Genomic DNA, 24,332 nt, shown 5'->3' on the forward strand with positions numbered 1-24,332 from the left:
AATTCGACATCCCCTCTGCTGATTGTCAAATACCATCTCTTGTTCGAAGGACATGCCGCTGGTAAGTCTTGTGGCACCCTTGTTTTGCTAGTCTTTGCCTTTTTCTGGCTCTGCAGTGACCAGTGTCGTGTTTCAGGCCACTTTTATTGAAGTGCTGCAGACCTCTTCATCTTAAAGCCATTTGGCTCCGTCCGCAATGACTGCAACTGCTTTTATGTATTTTTACACTCACACACTCACACAAACACATGTGCTCACAATCAAACATACACGCCAATGCATGCATTAGGTGCTGACCTGTTTTGTCCGTCCACATGCAAGGCGTGGCGAGTTGTTGACTTGAAGCCAAAGTGACAGGCCTGCGGAGAGGCTTTGACCTGTCACACACTGTGTGCTGTGTGCTCGGATTTCACGAAATCTGTTCAGCACACGTCATGAAAGCCTGCACAATGAGGATCCAGCTTTTGCATCTGTATCAAAAAGCGTGATCCCCTGTTTTCCATTCAAACACATGCACGCATTCTGCCGGTCGTGACATGTTTGGTTCTTCCTGGTCCAGCACTGTGAGGGCCATTATTAGGGCCAGATTTGCTTTGCTTTGATCTTCCCAAAACGCCACGGCCCCACCATTCATTACAGTGCAGAAATTATGCATGAGGAACTGTCAGTCCGCAAGCATTACTCAGGCTGAGCCCCTTTGAGTATGATTGGAAAGTAGCAGAAGGGGGAAAAAAAGCAGTTTTAAATTAAGGGTTAAAAGAGGATTGCATCCTTTGTGGCCATGTAATTGGTCCTGACATTTTACATCCTAGACCTTTTATGGACAGTCATAACCAGGGCAGCTTAAAGTGAGTGATGTGGTGTGTTCTCTTGTACTGTATGTTCTGTAATATCTTCTCTCTTTGTGTTACTTAATTTGATGGAAATTTCTCACATTGATGTCGGATTATTTAGCCTAACTTGCCCCCTTGTCCACTTGACATCTGGAGCTCTGCAGCGGAAATAAACATCAGAGTTTATCTGAGCATTGATTATTTGAAAATGAAAAATGTGGACATCTAATGCACAAAACAGAGAAGCTCATATTGATCGTCGTCCTGCAGACACAGATCCCAGCACAGGACTGTGGGGCCAACGGGAAACAGAGGTGGAAACTGGAGGATCAATGCGAATGATGGAGCCATTAGTGACACTGTGACCCTGGTGAGGTTGGATGAGTTCTTGTAGCATTGTTTGGAAAGTAGGACTGTTGATGTTGGGTAACTGTGCAGCGGTTACAGGCACAGCTGATGGCACGCCTGTGGTCGGTCTGTTGACATTTCAGACGCAGGTTTCCTCGCTCATGTTGAAGCCGGTGTGTCTTGAAGCGTGTCTGTTGTTCGTGCCCACCTTATTAAGTTCTACTCTTTCATTTTCCACAGTTCTGCGGTGTCCAGTAGTACCTCAGCAATAATTCTCCTGGATAGCGTTCAGCTGACCGCACCTCAGGAGCCAAAGCTGCGGGCAGATCGTCTCTTGTTCTGGTGCAGAAGTCCTGAGCAAAGCTGCTTTAATGCAAACACACTCGGGGGGTGTTTCTGTTGGCCTCGTTCAGGTTTTGGGAGAGAAACGTATGCCGAGCTTGTCCTCGGCTCAGGCTCACATTCACTTTTATTCCTTGTGGTTACAGTGAGAAAACAGCAGCAGGTTTTAGTATAATTGATATAAAAGTTGTAAGTGTAGCCTCACAGCGTCTCTTAGCTTGTATTTAGACAGAACCGTCTGCCCGTTGAATACACATGAATGTTTTAGCCCTGTTAGCAACGTGGCTGCTCTTTTGCATAAATATCTCTGATGGGAAACTAATTTGTGATAAGTGTCCTCTTAGTGACGATTCTTTTCAAACTGATCTGTTGCTGATAGAGTATGACGCAGCAGACTGACAGAAAGGGCTGAAACATAAACTACTCTACTCTTTTTATATAGAAAGAAGAAGTCATTATTCCCTAACCCATCAAAATTAGATCATTGGTTTGGAAGCGATGGACTGTCAAAGTATGAAATATTGACTTTGAGTGTCTCTGCCAGGCCGATTTGTGCTATTTTGTTCATCGGGCTGTCAAAGAAATCATGTTGATCTTTTTCATTTTTACCTCAATCAGAATTGTAGTTTTGTTTTATTTTAGGATCATTTTGCTGACGTACTGACCAATGGCAACAACATGCATCAACTTCTATGTTTTGTAGTCACATAAAATAATGCACATAGAAGCAAACCACCCAGACAGGAACAGACTCAGGCTCAGTTTGTGCTGGTCAGACGAAACATCAGGCAGAAGGGCTGTAGGACACACCCCACCACCCTGCATGGAGGTCGACATTTTCTCTCTGCTCACAGGCTCGGATCAATAACGACTCGCTGCTCATCACTTATAGAGTCATCTGTGTCTCATGGGGGTTTGTTAGCTGCATGCTGAGAGAGAACAAGCACAGACCTGCATAAAACTCACTATTTAGTATGCGCAGTGCCGTTTATTCACATTTATACGCTGATATAAGACTTTATGAAGACATATAAAAATCATTCTGTGATTACAGCACATTCACATGACTTTTAATGTTATTTGGTTTTAGGGTTCAAAGTCTTTAAAGTTATAGATCTTTTCAGTGGTTCTGTTTTTACAGCTTATTCTGCTTTGTCCTCAAGTGGCTCAGTACAATAGGTTCTAGCTTGAGTGTGGATTTTGACCTATTTATTAATGTTATGAATACTGTGAGAATGCAGGCCTTCTAAATATATTGGATGGTCACCAGAGAAACACTCAACCTTTTGGGTAATTTAATATATTTTTATCTCCACTTTGTCCTTTATCAGACTTTGTCCCTGTTTCCATTGGGATATATTTATGTCTATATTGATTGTACATTTCGGTGTAACATGCACATGTTCCCAGGTTCTTCTTAGTTGAAAATTGGAAGATTTCTCTGTGAGTCCATGGTTGTATGTTCTTACATAGAGACTACAGACCGAAACATAGTTCTTTGATAAATTCATTTGAAGTGTCAGGTTTTTTTTTTTTTTTTACTGTGGCTAAAGAACATTATTGCTTTAAATATTGCTGGATCTGCATCTAGCTATGTAGCTTAAAAAGAATGATTTCCAAGGGAAAGAGAGATGGAAGGGAAAGAAAAACACAGTGATTAAAACCAGTCCCAGTGTCCTGTTCACCTCAAAGCGATAGTACAAGAAAAAAAGTACTCTTTCCCATTAAGGTCCTTCAGTCAAGACATTGTAAGAAAATAAAATGGAGAAAGAAAAAGAAAAGTAAAAAGAAATATCCCATTGAGAGGATATAAGATACTCATTGCATTAATTGATTTCAGTCAGCCTGTAACCATGGCAACAGATGCTCAAATGATGTCTGACTGTAGCGAGGTGGTCTTTAATCAATACAACTCCCAGCAGTGGCCCAGTGGTCCTTTTACTGACAGCGATGCTCCATTAGTGCGTATGTGTGTGTGTGTGAGCATTTGTGTGTGTAGGTGTTTGTGTGTTTGTGTGTGTGTATGTGTGTGTGTGTGTGTGTGTGTGTGTGTGTGTGTGTGTGTGTGTGTGTGTGTGTGTGTGTGTGTGTGTGTTGTACCAGGAGGAGAGCAGTGCGGGTTGGGGTGATGTCATCCCCCAACTGGGGAATGTAATAGTGCACAGGGTGGAGAAGTGGCTCTGCACCATGTCTTTAACACGCCAACACACACACACACACACACACACACACACACAGCACTGACTTTTTAAGCAGTGTAGCTTGTGCCCACGTGTGCTGATGGTATATGAAGACATAAATAAGATAAATATGTGACCCTGTTGTAATTTAAACACTCCTCTGTTTCCTTTCCTCTCCTTTCCTTGTCTCCTCATTGTATCCTCTCCGCTTCTCCACTTGCTCCCTTTCCTCTCCTCTCCTTGTTTCTTTTGCTTTCCTCTCCTATCCTCCTTATTTTCTCATTTCTCCTCTTCTCCACTAATCGGGGTCAGACAAGGGTAAAGATTCAAGATAGAAAAACAGGAGTTAAACAAACATGATTGCAGTGAAGAGGAGTTTTGACCTGAAGCGTTTTCAGTCGTCATGTTAATATTATGATGATTCTACAGTACAACACGTTGAACGTAACGTCCCCTACTTCTTCACTGTTATTTTTTTTTTTATCTCAACATCAATTGATATTTTTTATTTGTGGAAAGTTTTGCAGCATGTAGACCAAGCTGAAGTCCAGAGCATGATGGGAACATGTCTAAAAAAAACCTGACAGGCCTGAATGGTATTTTTTTTTAGCATCTGTGTCAGTGCAGAAATTACAACTTGCACATTCACTTTTTCCTCTGCACCTCAGAGCACTGCACTGGATGACTCAGCACTCTGTCTCTGTGTGCACGAGTTTTTCTGGCAGATGTTTGTGTCTGTGTGGGCTCAGTTCCTGTGAGCTCTGCTGGCCCGCTGGAATTCAGGAATTCAAACACACACACACACACACACACACACACACACACACACACACACACACACACACACACACACACACACACACACACACAAGGCATTTATTATTTATCTTAACTTAACTTTCCAGGGAAAGTTGCCTCAACACATTCTCTGTTCTCCAGTAACACTCTGCATCACATTCACACTTAAAGTGAACCCGTGTTTGAATTAGGGGGAGCTGGGCTGCGCTGAGCTGAGCTGGGCTGGGCTGGGGTGGGCTGGTGTTAGCTTCCCCAAAAGAGACCTAAACTCCCCCAGAAGCTGATAAATAACCATTAACATTTATAATGCTGCAATGAGTGATAAAAGAAATCCACTCTAACTTTTCATCTGTGATTTTAAATTTAAAATGTGCCGGATTTTATCTGCCACCAATAATGCCTGGGTCATTATTGTTCAGGCTGTGCGCAGGTTGTTTTTTATGTATCGCGGCTCATGAGCTGCTCTCATGCATGGTTTTGTGCGTCTGTGCATAATCACCGTGCTTGGATTTGGTGTCATATCAACGATTCTCAACAACTGGCTGGAGTGCATTCATTTCAGCCGCCTCTCTCTCATCTTATCAACACTCCCATAGCAATTTTTTCACATAATGATAAATGAACTATGAAACAAATTAGTTATGAAACTGGAAACAAGCCTAAATTTCTCAGTAACTACTTTTAATTTATTAAATTCTCTGTTACTGTCCCCACAAAACACACAGTGTAATTCAAAGCCTGAAGTAAATGCTGCAGTAGAAGCACAGTCTTAATGCTTTAAATGAACTCAGTTGTCCGTCCTCATCTGTAGCTGGATTTGTAGTTGAGTCACAGGATTGATGGGAATCATGACGCAGGTAGCTACAGAGGAGGTTTTTATTTATAGTTAAATGTTGAATTCACCTGTTGATATCACCTCCGCACCACTACTCGTTGTACATGATCAGGCCATTCCGTACATATCCTTTATGTTCCTTCATTTACTTTGTGAAACAGATTAACGGTGAGCTGCACATTCACACGTCTTGATACTGAACAGGAGACTCCCGCTGTGCGATCACTGTTTACGTTCATTTATTCATTCAGAGCGATCACAGTAAGCAGATGGTTTGCAGTGCAAACACTTTGTTAGATGGCTGTCACTGAGAAGAAGGAGACGACTGACAGTCATTCTTTAACGTCCTTAACATCGTCTTCACTCTCAAAAAAACTCCACTGGGATCAGAAACATGAAGGAGAAAACACAAGCAACCAATCACAGTTCTTGCGTCCCCCCATGTAAGCCATGGCATGCAGTAACATCATATCCTACTGTGTTACCTTGGAGCCTCAATTATGGTTGTGTGAAGAATGGGAAAAAAACCCAGGACATTACATAGATGGGTTCAAATCCTCTGCACACCTGGTCAAATTAAACCTTTAGGAAGCTCCACTGGAGCAGTGTTTAAACTGTATGGGTGTTCTTACTACTGAGGAGGGAGTTAGCAGAGGGTTAAAATATACCTGTAATCCCGAAATGATCTTCTGTGATGAGTGATCTGGGGTGTGAGCGAGAGTGTGCAGAGGCAGAAAAGACTTAATGTGTGTTAGTCAGGTCTCAAACTGTAATTTAACCAAGTGGCTCCTGTTCTACTAATGCAATCATCCTTGGTTTACTTTAAGTACAGTACAAGCCTCTGTTTTAGGAAGAAGCAGAAAACACACCTCCTGTGTTGAAAGATTTGAAGTTAAGTGAACTTGTGTGTGTGTGTTTACGTGTGTGTGAGCAGTGTTGAGGAATGCTGAGGTTTGGTGTTTATTGCTCTTGTACTGGTGAGAACCGACTGTGGGAGAGGAGGGGGTGTTACTGTTTACCAGCCAGACTCTGAAGACCTGCGAGACGAGCTGAGCTTCTCGTCTGCGTTTAATATCTTGGACGTGTGCCTGTCCCTGGCAGCTTTCTGTTCTTTTATACCTTAAAAACTCTCTGTCTCCTCTAATGCATTGGTTTTTAGAAGCACGGTAATTTACTGCATGTTTGCGACGCTGCTTCTGCAGTAAAATAGCAGCTTTTATTCCATTTCTGTGCCAGAGAATAATCTGGAGATGTAGTAATGTGAAAAATGAGAAACACACCTCTTCATCTACAGTAAGTCAGGCTGCAGTGGCTGTTGCTCAGCTGGAGGACAGAGTCACAAAATCTAAAGTTAAATCTAAAATCTTTTTTTTTTTTTTTATTAAAACACTGTTTCAATCAAAAAAATTCCAGGAACCACTAAGTCACATAAACAACAGTCAGGAACAAAACAAGGGATGAAGAGTGCATTTTGCACAGTCCTGTTTGGGTTTCCACCAGATCTGAAGAATTTAGAAGCACAAGTTGTAATGTTCAGCGATAGTTCCTGGGCCATCAGCAAGAACAACATCTGGAACAGGAACTTTTTTTGGCCAAGGAACGAAATTTTGTTAACTTTATTGCCGCCATTTAAACAAGAGTTGTAATTTGCCTTCTTGAGTTCATAGCACAACAGGACAGATGGGACAACATTCAACACAGCAGACTAATAAAACCATCGTATGCATGAGAACATATTGGACTTCTTGGTGCTTGCATTGTTTTGATATAAAACTCTGCAGTCAAATTGGCACTAGTATCAAAAAGATTTGAATCATACTCTAAAGTTCACGTACAGGTCTTACCAGCAAAAAGACTCTTATGGTTCATAAGTCTATAATAATGAGTCTGAGTCTGAAGTGAAGAAAGATCAACATTGATCATACTTCATGCTTTTATCTGAACAGAAAAAAACAAATAAATAAATGCACTAAATAAAATTATAATGCTGCAGCTAATGGACAAATGCAACCACAGTGGAGACATCATGGAGGAGACGGCACCGTGGTTTTCCGGGAAGTTGTAGCGGATAATTACCTTACGGACAATATCTGAGAGCATCCAAAGCCACTTTTAAACTGAAGCACAATGAAATTAGACTATTTCACAAGCTAGTCACGTCAGGCCAATATCTTAATGTTTAACTAATGTATGTCCATCAGTGTTTACAGTAAACGATCCTTAAACTTGTATGTGGTTGCACACAGTGAAGAATCTGCCTGGTGACAAAAAAACAAAACAAAAAAGCATTTACAGGCAGCACCTTGGGAAACTATGAAAGGTGATTTCTGTTATTTTCTGATATTTTAGGCCATAATCAATTAACCATTCATGAAATTAATCATTAGTTGCATCTGTTTCTTTCTCTGTCTTACTCCTCCATCTTTCCTTCTCCTTCCATCCGTCTCCTTCTCTTTAAATATTAACGTGTATTTGGAAGGAGCTCTGTTTTCTAACATTAGCAGTTTCTCCCCTCCACCTGAGTGACGGCTCTGAATGGCCACGACCCGGGGCTGAACCTGTCCACTAGTCAGATGGCTGCCGCACTCTCATTAAGACGTCTTCTACTCTTTCAGTCTCTCTCTATTTTAAAGCAAAAGCTCATTCCTCCGCTCCGTCAGTTTGCGGCCTTATCTCAACACGCTGTCAGCGCTTCGGATTCAGCCGTGTCAAAACAAGACGTAAAAGATGTTTTGGCTCCTCCACTTCACCGACTCTTCTTACTCCTCCTCTCCACAACTTTCTCTTTCTATCATCTCGTCCCCTCTCCTCCCTCCCTCACTGTTCCCCACCTATATCACTTTGCAGCTTCATCCATCATCATCAAAACTCTGTCAACTTCAGTTTTTTCGGCAAATGAAAAAAACTGAACATACAGTATTAAGGTCACATCCATCCATTGTGCTGTCTCATAGCCGTCCAGTTCCTGCCTGGATGTCTTCACTTCTTGCAGCTGTTCAAGGAAATGCCTGAAAAGTTTATTCATCCTCCCCACAAAAAATCTCGGCCAGCTTTGTAGCTCCACCTCATGTGATGTGTCAGAGCCTTAGCTGGTATGTAACCTTGGCTCCTCACTCTGAACTTTGACCTCAGAGGACTACTCTTCAGTCCCCCACCCCGATCGCCTGGAAGGATCAACGTAACCTTCCAGCTCCTCCTGATGTCTCCTGCTGTCCAGCTTGCTGGTTCATAAACTCTCAGCAGACAGGCTACTGAAAGCAGGCATAGAGGTTAATTCTGTCCAAACTACTCTGGAGATTTGCTGTCCAGAGATTTTCTGCTCCTCTCCAGAAGAGTTTGGAAGGGTGGTGTTAGTTTAACTTGGGGTTACAGCTTTCTAGGCAACAATGCAGCCAAGGGAAGAATTAAAGTTGCTGAATATCCGTTTTTAGACAAAAAAAAAACAAAAACAAAAAAAACAAAACGTCATTACCCGAAGTAGGAATTTGGCTTGCCTTGCTATCCTTTAAACTGGTAATCCGCAATATCCTTTTATTTTGGTGACATCTGTGGTGTTTTTGAATGGTATTTCCCAGAGATCATTTGTGTTTCAGAATGACATGAACTGTAATGTCTTTTATGTTCTCTGCTGATAAAATTAAATTAAAAATTAGAGTAGGTGGAGATCTTTTCCACTCAGGTCTCCTTTTGCTTATTAACAAATCGCTTGTGATGCTGCTAGAAACTCATAAAGTTATACATCCGTTTCTGTCTAAAATATATTTTTCCAGGAAAAAAAACCAACCAGATCCCAGCTGTTTAGAAAAGCTGCTGCTCTCTATCAATCAATGATAAGAAGAGAGAAACAAAGGATTATATTCATATTGTGCCTCGGTGGTGTTTGCACAAGTTTCCTGCTGCTTCAGAATCAACATTCAACTAAAAAAATTCAAAGTAGGTCTGCATAGATTTAATCGTAGATTTAATAATTCAAGCTTAGTATTCAGTAAAGATCTGCTTAGGCCAAGTTTAATGTGTTTTTGATAGTATCTGATAGCAGCACATGGTACTTTCTCACATTCATTCTGCACACTCCCTCCCACCCTACTACATCTGTATCTGTCACTGTGACAGTAGCTTGTGTTTCGCCCTATAGCAGCTAACATTTGAGGACATGCCGACGACAGCCACAAGTCCCTGTTTCCAGCTTAATGACTCACTGAGTTAGACTGACAGCTGAGATCAGCCAGCTACAGAGCACTGATGAAGACGAACCGACTGCAGAGCTGAATAAACGCTGGAGCAAATGTATTGTTATATCAAACTGAAAAAAGCCAGCGGGGGGGGTGGGCACAAGTGGAGTGGCTTACTAATTCGTTTTTGGACAACAATTGTGCTCTATGGCACAGAGATATTACAGGCTTTGGCTTCATAGACAGTACTAGTTAGTTGGATCAGTTCCTTGTTGGTCTTGGCTTTTTTGTGGCCAGCAACAAGTCCTTCTTTCTTCAAGTTCTTGATTTAAGAATTTTCACCTGCTCTTCCTGCAGATCATTTCAAGTTCTGAGATATATCTATGCTGTTTCGCACACACAGCGTGTTTAAGATCTACCCACAGATTTTCAGTGATGATCACGTTTGTGAGGGGCCGCTCCAGCTTGTGTTTCTTGAGGTCTGCTTCGGATCATTGTCTTGTTGTAGAAGCCAGCCTCTTTTCTCGATTGCCTGCATGAGATCTGCATCCAGAATTTACTGATATTTAGTGGAATCCATTCTTCCCTCTGCTTCCTGTGACACTTGCCGTCACACAGCAGGATATTTCCACTCTCATGTTGAACAGTTGGATTTGTATTTCATACTTTTTACCTTAACTCTGATGGTCTCTGGCAGGGTGACCATGCTGTGTCTGCCCCACTCCACACCAGATGTTGGCTGTGAGGCACAGTTTTCCTGTTGTTTGGATGTTTTCATGTGGATCTCAACAAAAAGCTGTGGATGGATGTTGTTTTCAGACTGAGCCAACTTAGTTTGGACGTAGTGTGAATTGCTGATTTAATTTGGTTGATTTGTTTGTTAATCAGTCCATTGTTGACATGATTTCATGCTCGACCAATAAGATTTTGATAACTATGTACACTGGGAACGTAGGAGTGAGAAGCAGGAGAAATGTGTTCTTCAGTGTTTTGTTTTTTTTCCATTTGTTTTCCTCTTTATTCCTACAAGTGCAACAAACGCCCAAAAGGAAACCACCAGACACCACAAACGGCCCATGAATACTGGCTGTATTTACATTTCTGCATAATAGACGTGAAACTCTGACCTTTTACCCATTTGACTAGCTCATTAGTGTCCCAGCGAGCGACCGCCTCAGTCGCGGGGGACGTTGTTTTGAATCTCATGTACTCTCTCTCTCATCTCTGTCTGTTTCTCAGCTCTGTCTTCTCTGCCTCTGCTCTGTCTTTCATCCCGCACAGTTCACTTCTTTGTTTCTTTCAGACACCCAGCTGTCTATTCTCTCTCTCTCTCTCTCTCTCTCTCTCTCTCTCTCTCTCTCTCTCTCTCTCTCTCTCTCTGGCTCTGTCTGGTGGTGCTGTGCTCCTGCAGACTGATGTAGGTGGTCAGGATCTCTCCAGACAGCAGGAGGGAGAGGAGGGTCTGTCTGGGGCGCGCAAAGGACGACTGGCTGGCTCGTCCTCTCCTTTCTCTCTCTTCCTCTATCTATCTAGCACATGCACTTAGCTGAGAGAGCCTTTGAAGTAAAATGTTTACCAGAAAATAAAAGGGAGACATGATTTAAATGAGTCAGGAGGACAGGATTCAAGATAAATTGTAGTTTTCACTCAGATAATTTTGAATTGAGTTTGATTTTTATGTAAATGTCTGTTGCTTTAGGGCCTTTTATTTACTTTTTGCCTTTGCATTATGGTTCCCAGTAAACATCCATATAAATAATGTTTGTATGCAATACAATGCAATAATGCAAATAATGTGAGATTTGATCTGGGAAAGTAAGAAGAACAAAGTAGAAATTTAAAGATGTAATGTTTGCGTTGGCACTGAAAATTTAGAGCACAGTCAGTGAAAGACAGAAAATGCATGAGAGAGATGAAACCAGGTAGAAAACCAGTAAAGAAAAAAAAACAGGAAGACATGAAGAGATGCACTGACTCAGAAAAGAAAGATTACTGAAATGTAACTGAGAGAGCAGTTCAATTACACCTTTGTTAAATACATTTTGGGCTTCTTTAGTTTTTCAGCCTCTCCTGTCGTGGCTTTACACAGAGTGATATTGAATTATCTGTGTGCAAAACACACTGTTGGTCATAGTCTGGTATTGGCATTTTGAATTTCCATGGAGACTGGTGTCCAGCTAAACAAAGCTGTCAGTCTTTTTCATTTGCTGCATTTATTACTGTCGCAATAGAGTAGAATACGCTTCAATTCTCAGATCACAAGTATTACAAACAACTGACCATGCAAAAAAGTCAGAGCCACAGTTTCCTAATAATACTCCTGTCACCAGAGAATTATCAGTGAACAGAAAACACTGTCAGTGATGCCAAAAACGAACATGGCGATTTGCAACCATCATTCCCTGTTTTTTCACTGTAGTCATATAAAGGTGTGCTAAGTGGATTCACGTGGAGAATTCATACTTAGTTTTGACAACAGATATTTTTTTTAAAAATTGTAATTTTTTTATTTAAAAGACCTGATTAAGTTTCACATTTGAAGGATTTTATCCTAAAATGATCAGCTACTTGAAATTCATGTGATGTTTTGAATGGAACCTGCACAAGTTGTGTGAACAACTTTGCCCAAAAAAGTTTAGTTATATTGCATTTTGGCCAGGATGGACAGTGGTGTAGTATTATCATTTAAAAGAAACATGAAAAATATCTTTGTCATACCACAGTTTTGTGACACAAACATTAAATCATAATATCATATGAACATGATTCATCAATATATATTGTTATGATATAACTGTAGTTATGTCTTGTTGTGTTGTTTTTCATCTCAGGCAAAGAAAATTGGAAAGTCAAAACTGAACAGCTACAGTTTCTATAGCTTGATTTCTGTCTCATAATTATCAGCAAATCTAACATTTTTTCTCATGTCACATTTGAAGCTTTGTAGGCTGTCAAACTGGACTGAGTGTGTATCTTAAAAAATAAAAAATAAAAAAAGGAGAGGGAAAATGGAGTGCTGTGTCCACTATCAACAGGGAAGTGGTGAATTACTCCATTGTACTCTCATTACAGCCACTTTTGTGTGGAAAGTGGCAGCTGTTAATCTTGGCACACGGCTAGAGCCCTTGGATTATCACATGAGTACACACACATGCATGCGCGCACACACATGCATGCGCGCACACACACACACACACACACACACACACACAGGGTATGTGGCTTTGATAAGCTGTGGCCAGTAGCCTTTAAATTCATGAAGCAGCTACTGTTCCTCATTGTTTTGAATAGCTATCAGTTCTTGTCTCTCTCTTTGACTCGGTCTCATGCTCCTCTTTGTGATTGTGATAGTGGTTCCCTTTACGATCTGAAACAGAAAGCCCATTGAGGCGGCCTCTTCTGTCATGGGACCGATGAAATTGCCATGACTCTACTGATCCTGTTGTGACTCAATGCAGTGGAAATGCCTGAGGCTGTGAGGACATGAAGTGATGTCTGCAACCACAAATTTCTCCTTGTTCAGTTGTTGCTGCAATGTTTAACCATGTTCCATCTCTTATTCCATTTTTGTCTCTGTCCTCCTCCAGTTGGGATGTCCTGAGTCAGTCCTGTGGGCCCAGAGAGCGGTGTGCTGATGGGACCTGCTGCGCCACCATGAGCTTACAAGATGGCGGCTGCAGCTACGCTAGCAGCGCCAACATGGCCACCGCTAGTGGCAGCATGCGGCGGCGCCTGGAGGACCAGGAGTTCACCCTGCGCGTCTACCCGGGCGCCCTGGCTGAGGGCACCATCTATTGCCCCGTCAGTGCCCGCAAGAACACCACAGCTGCTGAAGCCATCGAGTGCCTCATCGACCGGTTGCGCCTGGAGCGTACCAAATGCTACGTATTGGCTGAGGTGAAGGAGTTTGGCGGGGAGGAATGGATCCTCAACCCCGGCGACTGCCCTGTCCAGCGGATGATGTTATGGCCACGAAGCGCCCTGGAGAATCGCAGTGGTCTGGGCAGCTGTGACGACTACCGCTTTCTCCTGCGAGAAAAGAACTTGGATGGATCTATCCATTATGGCGGCAGCCTGCAAATGTGGCTGCGGGTGACTGAGGAGCGTCGGCGCTTGGTGGAACGGGGTTTCCTCCCTCAGCCTGCAGGGAGCGACCCTCCGTCCGACCTCTGCGCTCTCCCGGAGCTAACAGAGCGCGCCCTTTTGGAAAGTCTCCGTGCACGTTTCCGCCAGGAGAAGATCTACACTTACATTGGGAGTATTCTTATTGTGATTAACCCATTCCAGTTCCTACCAATCTACAATCCTAAATATGTCAAATTGTACGACAACCACACACTGGGGAAGCTGGAGCCCCACATTTATGCTGTGGCGGACGTGGCGTATCATGCCATGCTACAGCGAAGGAAGAACCAGTGCATAGTCATTTCTGGTGAGAGCGGGTCTGGGAAGACCCAGAGCACCAACTTCCTCATTCATCACCTGACTGCACTCAGCCAGAAGGGGTTCGCCAGCGGGGTGGAGCAAATCATTCTGGGAGCTGGGCCTGTGTTAGAGGTAAGAAACGAACACCTGTAGCGTTGTAAAAATACAAGGGATGTGGTTCTGCACATGTTTGTCTCACTGTTGACAAGATATCTCAAAATCACATAGATTTAGACAGCCAAGACCAGATGATTTGATTTTTGTTGTGGATCAGATCTGAGTGGGGTGAAAGGTGAGTGTTGCATGGTGAAGGAACCAGCTGAAGTGATAGGAATAAAGCCTTTGCGTGAAAGAACCGTTCGAGTGCCTTCCACTTGATAGTCTCTCATGATTTTAAGACTTAGTTGAGTCTAATTGCCCTTTTTGCACTGTGGGAGTTTTCCTCAAAACCTTTTTATTAACTCTGGAACTTCACCTGCAGTTTTTTCCAGGGGAAATTATGTCTGACTTTAGTTCCTGGTCTGTAGTTCCTGTCCCTCAATTAGACAAACAGGAACAGGAACTTTCCCATTAAGTTCCTGAGTGCAGTTTGTGGGCTTCCTTAATGTTCCTGGGACCATTTGATGGAAAAAGAGCCAAAGGTTAACCCTTTAAAGCCAAAGCAGAATACAAATTCAGCCTGATAACAGTTTGGCACCAAAGACGACATTCTTCTCAAGGTCCTTGAGACAAAGACTCGTCACAGTGCTAAAGTCATTGAGACTTAGTTTAGTTTGGTTGTGTTTGGTTAAAAGTTTGGGCTAATATGATATAGCTGCATGTACTACAGCAGCAAGCTCAAGCCAAACTGAATATGATTCATATGTAGTGAGTTAGACACCCTGGGTATAGAAAGGAAGTGACAAAAGCCTGATGAAATCTGAGGAGAAGTCAGCAGGTTACTTCTCTGGCGGTGGAATGTCAGCTCATGAGACGAGGCATGAAATGGATTATAGAAATGTCCTTCTGAAACTGGAATGCCTCCACATGCAGGAAACCTATTTTTAGCCCCGGATTTACCATATATGACTTTCATATATATTATGTGACCCAGAAATGGGGGTTTCTGTAGTGTCCAATCTGCATTGATGGGGGGGGGGGCAACTAATGGAATGTTGTCTAATCCGTCCAGGATTATAAATCAATAACGGATTATGGAATTTCATTAGGAATTTCATGTTTTGGGAAGGTCTATCCAAGGGCGACATGTTCTCCTCAATCTGATGAATATGACTCTGTGAGCCCTCGTACAGTTTGTTGTTTTCTGGCTACCATTTTGTTCTGGAGCTCACAGCTTCCTGTCAGGACATATGGGAATGTCATGTCAACACGCACAGCTGCGTGTTGACACCATGTGGGTCCCATGTGGAGGTCTGTACAGTAAAATGAGGCAGTCGTACGGACAGTCGGATATATGGTTTGGCATCTGGAAATCATGAATCACCTTTCAGACCTCCTCTCTGCTTCCGGGGAAGAGACTTGTGCCTGCAGCTGCTTTCATGTTCCCACTTTTGTTATGTAAAGAATAAATGGTCTCTGGCCTCTGTTAAAACCCCATTTCATTTACATTTCTGACAAAATAGAGGCTTTGGTGGAGTCCTGTCACGCATCCTAAGGATCTTGTGCAAGATAAGAAACGTATATTACATGTGTTGAAAATGACTGGTGGCTTCACCACATAGCTGTGCTTGAACCCAACCATCACATGGCCACAGTTGCACTTCTCTGCAGGTGATGATTTGACAGAGATTGCTGAATACCTGTCACAGCTCAGATGCCAGCAGCGACAGAGCCTGCGAGAATTGCAAAGGCTTGTTTTTGATAATAACACAGATAGAGGAACATTACTCTCTGGGGAACTAGATACTGTTTGGTGGCTTGTGTGTGGGAGCATGACTGTGTCCCATGTAATCACTTCCCCATCAATCACCTGTCTGACCGAGGTGTGAGAAACAAGGTGCACAGTTTAAATGTTACAGAGACAAACAAGCAAAGGGAGACATAATGTAACTCCGCATATATTTGATTTTTGTGTTTGTTCCTGCCTTTTTCTTGTGTTCCTGTTCATAATTTGCCAAATGCAGGAAGCTTAATATCATGAGGGCAATACAAGAAGAAGATAATACTAGTGAATGCCTACATTAAAAAAACATTTAAATTTACAAATAAATAGTTCATATTATTTCTTGAAGTCACTAATGGAGAGTTTGACATTTTGAGAAATATGCTAACTCGGTGTCTGGTAATGAGAGTTGGATGAGAAGATTGATAGTGCTCCATATCTTAACAATAAACAAAGTTACAGCTGGACGTAAAGTCTGGAGTGGGGGTGGGGGTCAGTGAGCCTCTCTCAGGTGGTGGTAGGTGGATTTTGTTACCTTTGGACAGGGTCAGTCTGTTTTCATCTGTTCAGTGACACTAAATGTGATGTCCAGTCCAGTAAGATTAGTCAACTATTTTACCACTGTTGTCATATTGTTTGTTTAAAAATTTGTTTAAAATGCTCATTAATATTAAATGGCAGGATGTTTCACTGGTTTCTGCGAAATATAATGACATTAATTTAAAGCTATTAAGTGTAAATTATTGTCGACAATATAACATCATGTCGAGATATATTCAGCATGACGGACAATGCAGTTTGATGTCAGAAAATACTTCAGTACAGCAATATTATTTTAAAATATTACATAATATGCAGAATATGTTTATTCATAGTATGAGATATTCACCAAGTACATGTAGTTTTGGAGCAAGTAAAGGTTCTCCAATTATCTTTAATAAAAATCAAGGCCTAAAATTGGCTCCATCACACTGAATTCACCGTCCAACAGCCCACACTCTATAAACATCTACCATGAACTATTTTCCCGTGTGCTGTAGTTTGTCCAACTCTCCCCGACAGCTGAACATGACGTCCACATTAATGCACTATTTGCATCGTATGAACAACAGCTGGGTGCAGAGATATTATGGGCTGCTGCGAATGCCCTGGAGCCTGACATGTTTCTATGAGAACCAGCTCTCTGGGGTAAAAAGTTTACCGCCAGCCAAGGCGCGAGGCTTCAGAGCTGAACCAGTCGAATTCTTTGGTTTCCACAAGTTGTAATGCCAATTACAGAACCATTCGCTTTGGTCAGATGCTGCCGCCGCTGCACTGAAGCTTTGCGGACGTTTGAATGTTTGCCCTGAGGCAGAGTCAGGCTGAAAATATGAGGTCAGCAAGGCTTATTAGATAGATTACAAATGCATGTCAGTTTAGAAGAAGCTTCAAAGTTCTGGCCAGTTTGTATTTAGAAGCTGTCAGGTCCCTTTTGACTCCCTGTATGAAGCTATATTTTCTAAATGTGATCTCTCCATCTACGCTAATATTCCCTCCTAATTCAGATATAATTTGCATATATCTAACTCCATATGCAGAGTTTGGCAAGTTACTGGAAAAACTTGCCCAAACTTGCCTTTGTACATCAGCTGTACAGCTAATGAACCCCAGATGTGTAATTGTGGGCTACATGCTTGTCTCCAATTCCTCCATACTCACATACTGCATAACCTAGAATTGATATTTTCTAATAACAGCATATGAAATGAGAGTGTGAAAGGGACTGTGATGAACCTACAGAGATTTATCACCCAGAAATCGAGGATATATTTGGCAGATTAGTTAGTTGCAGCCCTCATATATTCTGTTGACAGAAATTCTCATCAAACTCGAGAATTCATAGCTGCAAAGAAGTACAAGGGGATCAAGGTTAAAGGATAAAGGTTTTGTTTGGACACAAAAATTACAAAGGCAATGTAAGAGAACTGTGACAAAGCCAAGGATTTAGTTTTTTAAAAACTCAGACGGCTTGTGTCGGCTGCGTTTGTCTCTACAAACAAATGACCAAGAAAAAAAAACAAAAGGGTTGGAGGCGTCCAGACTTTGACTGTAACTTTGACTGTACTTTGACTGTACCAGCATTACACAGAAAGTCTGGAATAAAACTGAAAACATTTCTCAGGATGAACTATGTCTCACTGGCAAGAGACGCTGTGGTTGGGCCTTGATTTGAGAACATTTGTATAACAGCCCGTAGACTCAGATTCACTTAAGAAGCTTACTGCCAACGGGGTGAATGGAGGAGGGGGAGGGGAACCTGCAAGCAAGTGAAATATTATTTTTCTTAAAACTTGTGCTTTATAAAAATTTAAATCAATTATTTTAAGTGTTGGCCCACCACGTTTGATCGACAATATTTACATGTGAATTAAATAGCAGTACTCTGAGGCATTCAGACTGGGATGTAAACAGTGAAGGCTTCTTTCTACTCAGGGGAAATGAAGGAAAATAAGCTGTTAGTGAGTGTGAAGGTAAAATTAAAATGGAAGAGTTTTTTCTTTTTTTTTTTTACTTGCAGTCAGATGCAGATGCTAAAACGTGATCCTGAGCTCTTGTTTCCTTGCACCTCTTCACCTCTGGACTTCTCCTCTCTCCCGTTCGTCCCTCCGTGTTGGATCCAGCTGAGCGGTGTGGCCATCAGCCCTGCACTTCACATCGCGTTACTGTTGAGTGCAAGGTCAACAGCATTGCAGGCAGAGGCTATTTTAGTCATTCGTTGAGCCAGAGTGGAGGACTCTTACTCCTACGCTGCAAGAGACTCGAGCAAATATGCTCATACACAAAGCATAAAACATAAACACGGTCAGTTCCAGAAACACTGATATAAGCACAGACTCACACCAGAGCTGCAGTTCACTTGCTCCTCATCTCCACTTTATTTGACAACATTTAATATCCATACTGGCAAATAAACCCCAAATTAATGCGATTAGTTTCAGCTTTAGGTTCATTCCAACTGCTGGAAACCTTCTCTGTCCAAAGTCTGTCGCTAATCATTTTCAATTTGCTGTTTATACCTTGTTGTTTTAATTTCTGTTAGTGCATAAATTTGTGTGCGATCTGCAGTTTGTCTCACTGTCTACACTGCACCAACACGCTCAGCTGCTTCTGGCTGCGTGATCACTTTATTTCTGATTAGATTTGGGGACTATTTTTGTCAGCACACTCTGCGGATGGGTGAGAGGAAAAATCTGGGAAGTTTTTGAACAGTTCACTGAAAAAATGTGAACAAGCTCAAAGGCAGAAAATGTGTTCATATTTAGGGCAGGGTGATATTTCAGTAACATGTTTGCCTTACTAAATTCTGAAACCCAAACTGATCCCAACCAAATTTATAATTAAAAACTAACAGAATAAGTTGCTGTGGTTTTGCTTTTACATGAGCACAAAGTTTGGGCTGATCTAATGCAAAACACCTCAGTTCTATTCATTACATTAATCTTAGTATTTTCTGTGCAATTTTTCCTTAACGCGATATATATAGATGTCATGATATATATATATATATCAGTAGGACAAATTTTGGATTAATCCTCCAATTACATCTAACATCCAGATGTATCCAATTTTCTATCACATGAGACAAAGAAAAGCAACAAATCCTCACAACTGAGAAGCTGAAACAAGGTCATGTTTGGGATTTTTATTTGGAAATGACAATTAACGATTATGAAAGCTGCTAATTCATTAGTCAACTAAATGTTTCAGCTCTACTCATTGATATTCTGCTGACAATTTACCCATAAAACCTAGCCCTACTTGTGTTCCATTTTCTCTTTAAGAATATTTTTTATCCTGAGCCCTCATTTATACACACTTTCAGACACACACATACACAACTTGCCAGCTTGTGCCAGAGACCTGACTCTGTTCACCTTTACTCAAGCTGAACTGCAGTGATGGGGACAGGAACTCACTATGATTGACATTGCTCTTCTTTCAAGGACACGGTTTGTTTGTGTGTGTCTGTGTGAATGTGTTTGTGTGTGTGTGTGTGTGTGTGTGTGTGTGTGTGTGTGTGTGTGTGTGTGTGTGTGTGTGTGTGTGTGTGTGTGTGTGAATGTGTGTGTGTGTGTGTCTTTACAGGAACAAAACCACAGTCTCTCTTTCCATTTAACAATTTCAACTGTTAGCTGACTCACTGTCACTCGCATAGAGCTTTATTGTCTTTATTGACAATCCTGACCCATCGCCTGCTGCAGGGATCAGTCTTGTGACCTTTTAGCTACAGTGCTGCGTTTGTAGCCACTGGACCACCGAGTGACGCTCCTCACAAACACAGCAGTGCAGCCACGGAGCAAACAGTGACCATCAGCATTACATCATGCTAGTGGTATCATCTAACAAGTCTCTATATGCTCTGGTGGCCTGCTGGAATCATTTCTTGTCATGAAAAACCTTTAATAATGCACCGCAGATGGCCAGTGACTGCACTTGTGTGTAATTTGAGCTGCCTTCAGAGCCAGGTGACAGTAGAGATATGACTGTACAGCAGGGTAGTGCTGACGGGAAGACAGCTGGCACACTGATGGGAAGGACTTGGCTCCTGTAGCCGTTGTGTCTGGTCGTCATTGTGCAGTCAGGTGATCTCAGATCAGATTAAACACTGCAGCCTATTTAGTTTCAGACAACTAAATACATCCACAAGGTGTGTTCGATTCAATCATCCTGCAAGTTTAATGTGAACTTCAATGTTCTGTAATTTACTTGCTGTCCAGTTTGTTCTGACTGTATAATGGACACTGCAATATTTAGTCATGTCTGACATTTTTCTAGTCATGCAGAGTGTTTGCAGACAGTTGTGAATGACAGGTTGTTAAACAGGGCTAATTCAGTCCTGGTTGTTGTTGGCATTACAACTCGCTGATAACAGCCACCGAGTCATCGTAGTATGAGGTTTGTGTCACATCAGCTGATTCGTGTGTTTATTTACTAGTGATTCCGCACCTTAGCAAGTAATCGAATTAAGGTCAGCACAGAAGTTATTGAGAAGTTATTGTACAGTATGCACAATAATCTGTCAGATCCTATGTTCATCAGCTGTTTCTCATCAGGTCTTCATGGTTCTGAAATTCCTCAGATCAGATGTCATCAGGCTTTATGTGCTGGCATAAGAGAGATGATATAAGATAATATAAAATATATTTGACATAACGTTGGATCATCAGAAATAGAGAAATACAACTAAACTGTCAAGGGAAGAAAAGACACGGTTACCTCATCTGTGTGTTTCATGTAAGTTGGACAGACATCCACACAGACTCATGAATTTGGAACAAAAGGCAGGTTTTTCCAGAAATCTCATGCTCTGCATGGGAAACGGCCATTATTTACCTCCAGATTTTGGATATATACAGTAAATGATTTAGTGTTTTGTCTCATTCAAGGACGTTTTGAAAGGTCACACAGCTGTTGATGGACTCGTTGGCTGCAGTCGTTTCAGGTACAGACCTCCAGCGGCAGCTGGCCTGCACTGTTTTCCTGGCTTATGTTCAGTAAATGCTGGAATGATTAGGTTGGAAAAATGAGTAAATAAGTGCACATTTCACATCTTTTTCCGTCCTGGGATTCAGTGTTGGTCAGTGTCTTCTTTTTGTGTTTGAGTTATTGTCATTTGAAAGGCAGCTCATCCTTGCCTCAGACTATAGGTGAACCTGGATCATGCATTCGTGCCTCAAATCCTCCTGAAGGCCGACTGAGGCTTTCAGACTGACCCCAGCTGTGTGGTGCTGTGTCTGGGGGCAGCCAGACTGAGGGCTCCTGCGGGGCCACAGGGGCCAGACTACAGCCTGCCTTTGTTCTGATGGTGTGGCCAGCAGACCTGCCTGCCTGCCTGCCTGCTGCAGAAGTAGCTGAGCACAGCCCCCCCACCTCCTCATCAGCAGATGGTTCCCTTCCAGATGTCCCCCCCTCTCTTAACCAGGCCCTCAGGGACACGACCTGTCTCCTGTGGCTGATAGATTGCTCCAGGTAGTGCCTCAGCCCTCTGGTTTTAAAACTGTGTGTTCAAAGGCCTGTGTATCGTTAAATGTGTGTGGGAGTGTATAAGGGCTTGAGAAGCTGCCGAGTACCTTTATCCAGCACAACAGAGCCTGGGATTGGGGACAGCTACTCACTATAGAGCTTTAAATCCCATGTAGGCTGTGCATATGGACACACTTACTGTACAGTAACAGTACCAGTACCGTGGCCGCTGTGGGTGAACCCATTGAACCTGACGGGCCAAATGAAAACCGTAATGCCTGTGACGAGGCTGGCAGTTTGGAAAAGGAAGCACGCATTACGGCACCTTCGCTCAAGGCACGAGTGTGTTGCAGGGGAGCTGCTTTTATTCCCATTTGAATGAGGGCAACACTGCTCTGCACTGTTTCCACTGCTCTCTCTCTCTCTCTCTCTCTCTCTCTCTCTCTCTCTCTCTCTCTCTCTCTCTCTCTCTCTCTGTGTGTGTGTGTGTGTGTGTGTGTGTGTGTGTGTGTGTGTGTGTGTGTGTGTGTGTGTGTGTGTGTCTGTGTCTGTGTCTGTGTCTGTGTGTGTCTGTGTGTCTGTGTGCCTGTCAGAACATGTTAGCAGTCAGCTCTCCCAGCAGCAGGGGAACAGGAGACGTTCACCCACGACTGAGTGTGTCCTTGGTCTTTAAATCACAATGAGACACCCAAAAGCTCTCTGCTATCAAGACTGGTCTCTGCAGAGGACCCGGCTGGTTTTATTGCACAGCACTCGGTCCTGTGCATGAGTTAGTGCCTCTGTTAGTGAATGCTCACATTGGCTTTCATTCATCTTTCGCAGAGGTGAGAATTTTAATGTGGCCATTGGACTGAAAGAGCAACACCCTCTCGATTCAGTAATAACCAAGCACAGGTAGCACGTCGAGCAAAGCCCTGTTCCTTCGTAAAATGTCCTACTTTTGTATTCTCATACTATTTCCTCTGCAGACTGCTTTTGTGCATTGCATTTCCAGAGCTGGTTTAAATCCCAGCTTTTCTCCAGCAGCAGCAGAATGAGTCTTCCTTTCATTACATGTGGCTTAACAATAGCCGCTGCCTTTACCTCAGAGGGTCATGCTTTGGCTAGCTATCGTGGGTGTGTGTTGGCTAATCATGTAGCCCACCTCAGGCCCTCGATGTTCCTGTTAGCACTTCCATCCCTATAATCCGTATCCTCTGGGCAGCGAGCGCTCTTCGATGCACTCCCAAACATCTGTTTGCTGGATTATCCCCATCTCTTTCTCATTCAGTCTTTCTCTGGAGCATTCCTGCTTTCCTCTCTCAGGAAGCCCAGTACAGTGTGTATTCATCCCTGCAGACAGCTGTACACAGTGTACTCAAATGCTCTGTGGTCCTATACTTGACCTGGAGAAGGTTCAACCTGATATCAGCGGCCAAGCTCTCTGCTCTTGTTTTCTGCAGCCGGGGAAATTAATTTCTGCTGTTCTCTCAGTCTTAACTTTTTAATCTGTATCTGTTACTTATTTCATGTCCAATGTGTCTCTGAACAATGTTTTAATGGCTCACTCATGTATAACACGCAGCCATCAAGCACAGCATCAACGCAGTTATATATTCCACTGTTTTATGTATTTGTCAGACAGTAGAGCTGTTTTTTTAGTGAAATAATAATAAAAGCATGTTAAGTGAGATTTTGTACTATATATGGTTACTGCATCTTTAATGTAAGTAAACTTTGTCTTCTTCTTTTGCGCAGTGACCTTGAATAAACGTGATGTTATTTAAAAACCATGGCTAACCTCAGTATTTCTTGTCAGGCGTTACTGAAAGTGATGCGCTCTAATTGTGGAAGAGGAAGTCATGTTTGACATCCTCTTTTTCTTGTTACTCCTTTTTTTTTCTACACATGACTCCACCCGCCAGATTTAGTGAAAGGCTTGCAACAGGAAATTGATAGTCCAAATGGGCCTGATTCAATCTGAGCCTGCTTACGTGGTGTCACAGCAATCAGACCCAGATGAGATTACAAACATTAGGAGTCTTAGTTGGACACGAGGCCATCTGGGCTGATGGGAGTGATTGAGCAAACTGGATCTGCGTTAGTGATCTCGTCTATTTGAGCCAGTTAACCACAGTGCCATGAATCAAATGTGAAATTTAATCTCATTAAGAACCGTCTATCAAAAAAGGAAGGGGTCATCTGTTTTACTTTGTGTTTTCAGTATCTGAATTTTTATCTGTTCTTCTTTTTTTAGACTGTTTCAAATTTCACTTTCATTCCTAGAAAGTTTCGGTATTGTTTAAATTTACATCTGTCTTATGTTCTGCTTTCCTCATGTGGCCTCTAACGCACACGAACCAGCATGTTACTCATTACCTTTTCTCTCTGTTTTCTGCGGTTGTGATCCACCCTTTGAAGAGTTATTTTAACTTTGTAAAGAAAACAAATTCGGCTTTTTGTTTTTAAGTTTCTGGAGAAGGTTTGCCTCAGACTAATTGGTAGCCTTTGTGCTTGACTGCAGTGTACGGTGAT

The 24,332-nt window shown here is 42.3% G+C and overlaps 1 protein-coding gene across 9 annotated transcripts in view; it reads left to right on the forward strand.

Annotated features, from left to right (window-relative positions):
* The window catches only part of LOC121181818 (unconventional myosin-IXAb-like), a 141,662-nt gene that overhangs the window by 19,584 nt on the left and 97,746 nt on the right, over window positions 1-24,332 (forward strand). For all 9 annotated transcript variants that reach the window (XM_041037983.1, XM_041037975.1, XM_041037979.1 and 6 more), the window contains exon 2: window positions 13,096-14,065. In XM_041037983.1, coding sequence (XP_040893917.1) covers window positions 13,163-14,065 — 903 coding nt within the window. In that variant the 5' untranslated portion in view covers window positions 13,096-13,162. The remainder of the gene's footprint in view (window positions 1-13,095; window positions 14,066-24,332) is intronic.

Source organism: Toxotes jaculatrix, chromosome 5 (assembly GCF_017976425.1).
Source record: "Toxotes jaculatrix isolate fToxJac2 chromosome 5, fToxJac2.pri, whole genome shotgun sequence".
NCBI lineage: Eukaryota > Metazoa > Chordata > Actinopteri > Toxotidae > Toxotes > Toxotes jaculatrix.